The sequence below is a fragment of the Oryza glaberrima genome, chromosome 5 (genome assembly GCF_000147395.1).
Source record: "Oryza glaberrima chromosome 5, OglaRS2, whole genome shotgun sequence".
In the NCBI taxonomy this organism is placed as follows: Eukaryota; Viridiplantae; Streptophyta; class Magnoliopsida; order Poales; family Poaceae; genus Oryza; species Oryza glaberrima.
Window position 1 is genome coordinate 12,330,452 of NC_068330.1, and position 6,191 is coordinate 12,336,642.

At 39.7% G+C, this 6,191-nt stretch overlaps 1 protein-coding gene across 2 annotated transcripts; it reads right to left on the reverse strand.

Moving 5' to 3' along the window:
- Positions 1–2,537: 2,537 nt before the first annotated feature.
- On the reverse strand, positions 2,538–5,032 carry LOC127772611 (uncharacterized). Of its 2 annotated transcripts, none has more exons than XM_052298561.1 (4): positions 4,874–5,032; positions 4,687–4,764; positions 2,969–3,073; positions 2,538–2,882 (listed from the first exon to the last, which is right to left on the reverse strand). In XM_052298561.1, exons 1-4 carry the CDS (start codon positions 4,889–4,891, stop codon positions 2,766–2,768), a joined length of 318 nt encoding a protein of 105 aa, XP_052154521.1. In that variant the 5' UTR covers positions 4,892–5,032; the 3' UTR covers positions 2,538–2,765. The 2 variants fall into 2 exon arrangements, with proteins under 2 accessions (XP_052154521.1, XP_052154520.1); XM_052298560.1 differs by having other exon boundaries at positions 4,687–4,767; positions 4,874–5,028.
- Between the last annotated feature and the right edge of the window lie 1,159 nt (positions 5,033–6,191).

Genomic DNA, 6,191 nt, shown 5'->3' on the forward strand with positions numbered 1-6,191 from the left:
AGCTTTGGAGATGTCGAGCTTGAACAGCAGTGTGGGTCGCTTGTTCCTGTGGTAGCTTCGAGCTAGGTTGCGCACATACGCGAAGTTATCGTGGTTGCTCTGTCCACGGATGAAAGCGCTCTGGCTAGTCAAAACCAAGGAGTGCCGCCTTAGGCATAAGGTCAGCAGCTTGGAGAAGATTTGGTTGTTTGTTTTTACAACCTATTATTCATTCGTTTGTCTAAGAATCCTCATTGTCGGTGCCGAGAATGACTAGAAATGCAGGATCACTATTGTTGCCCAAAAGGTGCTCGTTGAATTCGTGCGTAACCCACTGGTTGTCCAAACATTTTATGGTTATCAATTTTTTTTAAATACGTACATTCAGACAAGGATGATACATGTAAAAGAACTGGTCTTTTATTCCCTATATATAGCTAGGTGCTTAATTGCGCAGTATGAATTGCAAAACGATTAAAAGTACAATCTACAATTTCAATGCTATTTCAAATATATGAAAAATAATGGTTTGAAAAGAAAACTGGTGTGTACCTGTGCATTGATAGCTGAGATACCAGAGTCAACGGTCCGTAAGCCAACACCAGAAGTTAAGTATGGGGCAGTAGTTGAACCACAATCCATATCATTCCGGATCCGGCTCCTCTATCTTTAGGTGATAAAGGCATACGAGCATAGTAATATGTGCCTTGTGCTAAAGTGGGAAACAATGATTTTGCAGTTTATTGTGGTAACAATGGCAAACAGTAAAAGTGTTGTATATATGTACCATTCATGTGCTACTGTAGTGGGCTGTAGCCATCGATATCGTTAGTTCGCTGTAAATTTGACAACTGAAAATATTCTAAAGGCACAGCATTGTGCTTCTCTTCTCTTCACTGTGTGAAGTCAGAGGATCTCCTTCCCTGCCGTTACTCTAGAATTTAACATTTCGTATCACAAATAATAGAAACAAGTGTTATGATCACAAAAGAGATTTTTGATCACAGTTAGAAGGATTCAAGTGATACATACCAAGAAATCAAGAACGAGGTCATGATGATCTTGTCGCTAATTACTTTTCCGCAAATCCTATCTACACCGATGAAATGTTTCGTAGGAGATTTAGGATGAGACGGCCGTTGTTTCTGCTTATCGTACATGAACTTAGTGAGTGGTCTCCTTATTTCACCCAACAAGTTGATGCAACTGGTAGGAATAGTCTTTCACCGCTTCAAAAGTGTACAGCAGCTATCAGGATGTTAGGTTATGGAACCGCGGCTGATTAACTTGATGAAGTCTTGAGGATTGCTGCAAGCATTTGTTTGGAATGTTTGGGAAAATTTGCTGAAGGGGTGCTTGAAAAGTTTAGTGACGAATATCTACGCCCGCCAAGAGCCGATGAATTGGAAAAAATCTTACAAGAAAATGAGGCTCATGGTTTTCCTGGAATGTACGGAAGCATCGATTGTATGCATTGGCCATGGAAGAATTGTCCGAAAGGTTGGGCAGGCATGTTCACTGTGGTAACAAAGGCGTTCCTACTATGATTCTTGAAGCAGTGGAAACTAAAGATCTTCGTATATGGCATGCTTTTTTTTGGTACCGACGGGTCTCAAAATGACATCAACGTTCTAAACAAGTCGCCACTGTTTATTCAAGCAATAAAAGAGGAAGCTCCAACGGTACACTACAACGGAAACGGAACACAATATGACATGGGTTACTATCTTGCCGATAGAATATATCCAGAATGGGCAGTATTCGTGAAGACAGTGACGGCCCCTCATTTGGCGGAAGACAAATTATTTGCATTAGAGCAAGAAGGGGCGAGGAAAGATGTCGAGTGCATATTTGGTGTGCTGCAATCACGCTTTGATATTATTCGTCAACCAGCAAGGTTATGGAAGCAGGGGGATGTTATCAACATAATGCAAGCTTATGTTATCCTTCACAATATGATAGTGAAAGATGAGAAGGAAGCAATTAGAGATGACTTGGATTTGAATTATAATCCAAGTGCGACGATAGTGCTCCCGCCTGAAGTGCAAAGAAGCTACAACCCAGATCCATGCTTCGCAGAGGTACTTCGTAGAAATTCTGCTATCAAAGCTCGGCCAACATATAGGAAGCTAAAAAAGATCTAATCGAGCACATATGACAACGCTATGGAAACAAAGAAAATTAGACTAAAGGCATTGTAATATAATTATTATATTTATGGTTCCTAAAATAAAAATTATTGTAATCATGTATATAGTATTAATCAAATATATAGCCACACAATAATATACATAAATGCATTTGCAGTTGATCAAAGCTACATGCAAAGCATTAAACAGCTTACAGACAGACCCTCTGTCTGTGGGTTGTATGAGCTGTCTTTATATCTGTCTGGATGATAACTTCAAGGTTCTTGGAGACGCACCCCTGTCTGTGGGTTGTACATGCCCTTAGGCTTCATATCACATAAAATTTGTATGAGAACACCTACATACTGCCATAGCGCAATCAATACATTGCAGTGCTTTTAGCAATTCAGAAAGTGAGAAATCAACACGAAACAGAAGCAGTGCAGTTCCAAATTGTCTTCAGCTAATATATTGATGATTCAAACAGATGCTAACGATGCAACTTAGATACAAGAGACGTTCATAATCCATAACAACTCCAACTACAACACTGAACCATCAAATATAGCTGATTCTGGTCAATCTTAGCCAAAGGCGTTTGGACATTACTAAGAGCGACGTAGCAAAGAGACAATCCTGGATACAAGACCATATAACTCATTTCGGGTTCCTGAGCACAATGATGACCGAATCCCCACGTAGGAACATCTTGCTAATGAACCTGTCCTTGTTCACTGGAAGAGCCTTCTTCTTGCCTTTACCAGTCTTTGGTACCTGCAGCAAGAGAAACCCATGTTACTGAAAAATAGCAGGACCGGAAAATGGACCAAAGGTTTAGAACTTCAGATAACACCATGTACCTCAGTCCACATCTCCCTAACATTCTCAAGAACCATGTTGCAATGGCGATCAAATGCCCTCACACGACCAAGCAACTTCTTGTTGTTCCGGCAATTGATAAGCACCTAGAAAGAAGAGTAAATAGAATCAGAACAGTGCATATCATACAAAGCATCAACTATAGTCAGAACAACCGTTTATGGTGGGCTAACTATGTAGGCAACTCCTAAAGACAACATTTACACTAACACTACAACAGAAGGACTATGGTCAATTATTCATATACATTCAAAAGGCTTCATTAACATAACGGGCTGTAGGTAACTCCTAAAGACAGCATTTACACTAACACTACAACAGAAGGACTATGGTCAATTATTCATATACATTCAAAAGGCTTCATTAACATAACGGGACTTAGAGAGCATCCTTATTGGCCAACAGAGTTGAGGAAACTACAGTTCATTCACCTATCAGGAAAAGAACACTTCCTTTTTTCAGAAATCCAGAGTTCATTCACCCATCAGGAGAAGGGCACTTCCTTATTTCAGAAGTCATAAGCATGGATTCTGATGTTCCTTATTCCTCCTTCAATAATTCCATGTAAAGATGTATTTTTCTCTTCCATTTTGAATATCGCGGTGTGTTGATGACTTTTAATTACTAATGATGTACATAAATTTTAGCCATGTGCATATGCTTGTGATTACTTCATACATTATTTTCAATAGCTGCACAATGTATGACTAAGCTGTATGATGTTACTGTGTTTTCTTATTTCTACACACATTCAATTTTTACATCGATTAACTTTCACAGTTTGTGTCAAAAGTAGTGATACATTTTCACAAAAATGGTTAAATTTAGCGAACTTATTTTATTTTTGTTTCCAATGATTTTACATGCATGCAGTGCAAAGCTAATAGTATGGAAGCAAATCCTATACAGGACTCCACGATAAGTACTAATATTTACTGCATAATCAAGATCTCAAGGATATTTGGTTGGTTCAGTTATTTATTTTTTATTTAGACGTAATTTTCTTCGAAGATTTGATAGATGGCCTTATATCACCCTGTACAGCATATATATGTTCAATGTTAAATTGTTAATAGAAGAACTACAAAGTATATGTTGAACTTTCTCTATGAAATACCTTCAGTCTAGAGCAAAACCACCTCAAGTCGCTGTGTAATTTGTATAGTGAAGTGATCAAATCAAGTAGTAGTCATTGCACATGCACGATAACTAGTAGTTATTAAAGTTAGTAACATTGTTCAATATTTCCAGTTTGAGGATGTAAAATCTTTAAAAATAACCATTATACTAATATGATATGGATTTATGAACATAGCTAACATCCTGGACAACTTGATCTACTTGGGATGGGTAAGAGGCAACTCTAACTATTCCACGTCATATAGGTAGGGAACAAGAATTCTATAGGCATGATGACACCGTTGTAATATTCTTCATCCCCTCAATCCAATTAGTTGGAACATGTAAGGATGTACTTTTGCAGAAGAATACGTCTAAGTGAGGAAACAGAGTAACTGAGCTAGGTTTTAAACTATATTTGACTAATTGGCTAGTCTGCCGGCAAGAACACGTAGAACAAACGAATTCCCGGCTAGGGGAAACCCACAAGTAAAGCAACAGTAGCAAACACCACAGTAAACAGTAAAGAAGTTTGGCTGAATCGAACTCCAGAAGAAGAAGAATCCCAGCACCAACCAACCTGGGTGTTGTTCTTCACGCTCATCATCAGCACGGACAGCGGCCCCGTACTGAATTCCTCCTCCTCCTTCTTCCCCTGCTGCTAGGAGAGAGTAAGAAACAAGAGACCAGGTAAGGTTAGTAGTTTCCCCAGAAAACCACGCGAACGGAGAGAAGAAACTTTCGAGGGTTTTGGGAAGGCCGCTTACAGTGGCTTCCTCCGCCATCGGCAGCGAAGGCGGGCGGGCGGCCGGCGAGCCTGGAGGCGGGAGAGGCCTCTGGATCTGGAGCTCAGGAGCGGAGACGATGTCGACGACGGCGAGTGGCGGCGGCTAGGGCAAACTCGCGGCTTGGGCACAAGTCCACCAAGATATATCGGCGCGACGGCTCACGGCTTCGTGGGCTGGGTTTGGCTGGCCTGTTAGGTATATATGGGCTTTGGGCCTTGGAGGTCGCTGCCAAGTGCAAACCCCGCCCCGCCAGGCCGATGCAATTATTAAGGAGGCGACTCCGGGGGTCAGTCGCGCGTGTCCCTCCCCGCGCGATTGGACGTGTGTCGCGCACGGAAAAGGAACGGCGGACGCGTCACGCGGGAGAACGAGTTTCCCTTTTTTTTTTTTTTTTGCGTTTTTCGTTTCTGTTCGCTTTGCCTTTTTTTCCGTTTTTCCCTTTCTATTCAGTTTGGTTTTTCTTTTTTTTTTGGTTTCTCTTCCGTTTTTTTTCGGTTTTTTTAAAGATGTATGAATACAAAGTTTGTATTCGTATGTATACCAAGCTAGTTTATATTCGTACGTATACAAAGTTTTTATACGCGCGTATACAAACTTTGTATACATGATGTAATTTCTTTTTTTTATTTTTTAATATATATACATATATATATAAAGTTTGTATAATCGTATACAAAGTTTATATACATCGTATATAAACTTTGTATATGTGTATATATTTTTTATGCATTAAAAATATATTCATATATATACACACACGTATATACATATGTATATACGTGTGTATATGTAATATATACATAAGTATAGTAGAAACAGAGAAGAGATTAGAGGCATAGAGGGGGGCGATTGACTGCGCGCGTAGGGGCGCGCGACTGATCGCGTATCAGCCGCCCCCCAACTCCGGCTCGGACGTCTGATGTTTGGAGGAAAATCGGGCGTTGACGTCAGCGCCCGATTTACGTGTAAAAACTACTTTAAACCGATTTTTCTATTAAATTACTTATCCAAATCATGATTCGATTGCACCATTAAATTTGTTGCAATTAAATCTTCAAAACAAGACCACACATGGATATATTCCGACGAATTTTTTTTTAGCTTATTATTGAATTATTTTAAAATGTTGCACGATGTTCCACCAGGTATATTGGAATTGTTTCACTAAATAGATCGAAAATGTTTCACTCGTTTAAATCGGGTGTTGTTTCACCTTACATAAAAATAATGTTTCAGCAAATAGCGAAAGAACGTTTCAATTCACTGCAACATTTGAGTACACTAGGTGAAACATTTT

Excerpts from the sequence above, each read along its gene's own strand:
- LOC127772611 (XM_052298560.1), bottom strand. Across the intron at positions 3,074-4,686 it reads GCGTGAAGAACAACACCCAG|GTGCTTATCAATTGCCGGAA; the intron begins GTTGGTTGGTGC and ends TCTTCTTTCTAG. Across the intron at positions 2,883-2,968 it reads TTAGGGAGATGTGGACTGAG|GTACCAAAGACTGGTAAAGG; the intron begins GTACATGGTGTT and ends CTCTTGCTGCAG.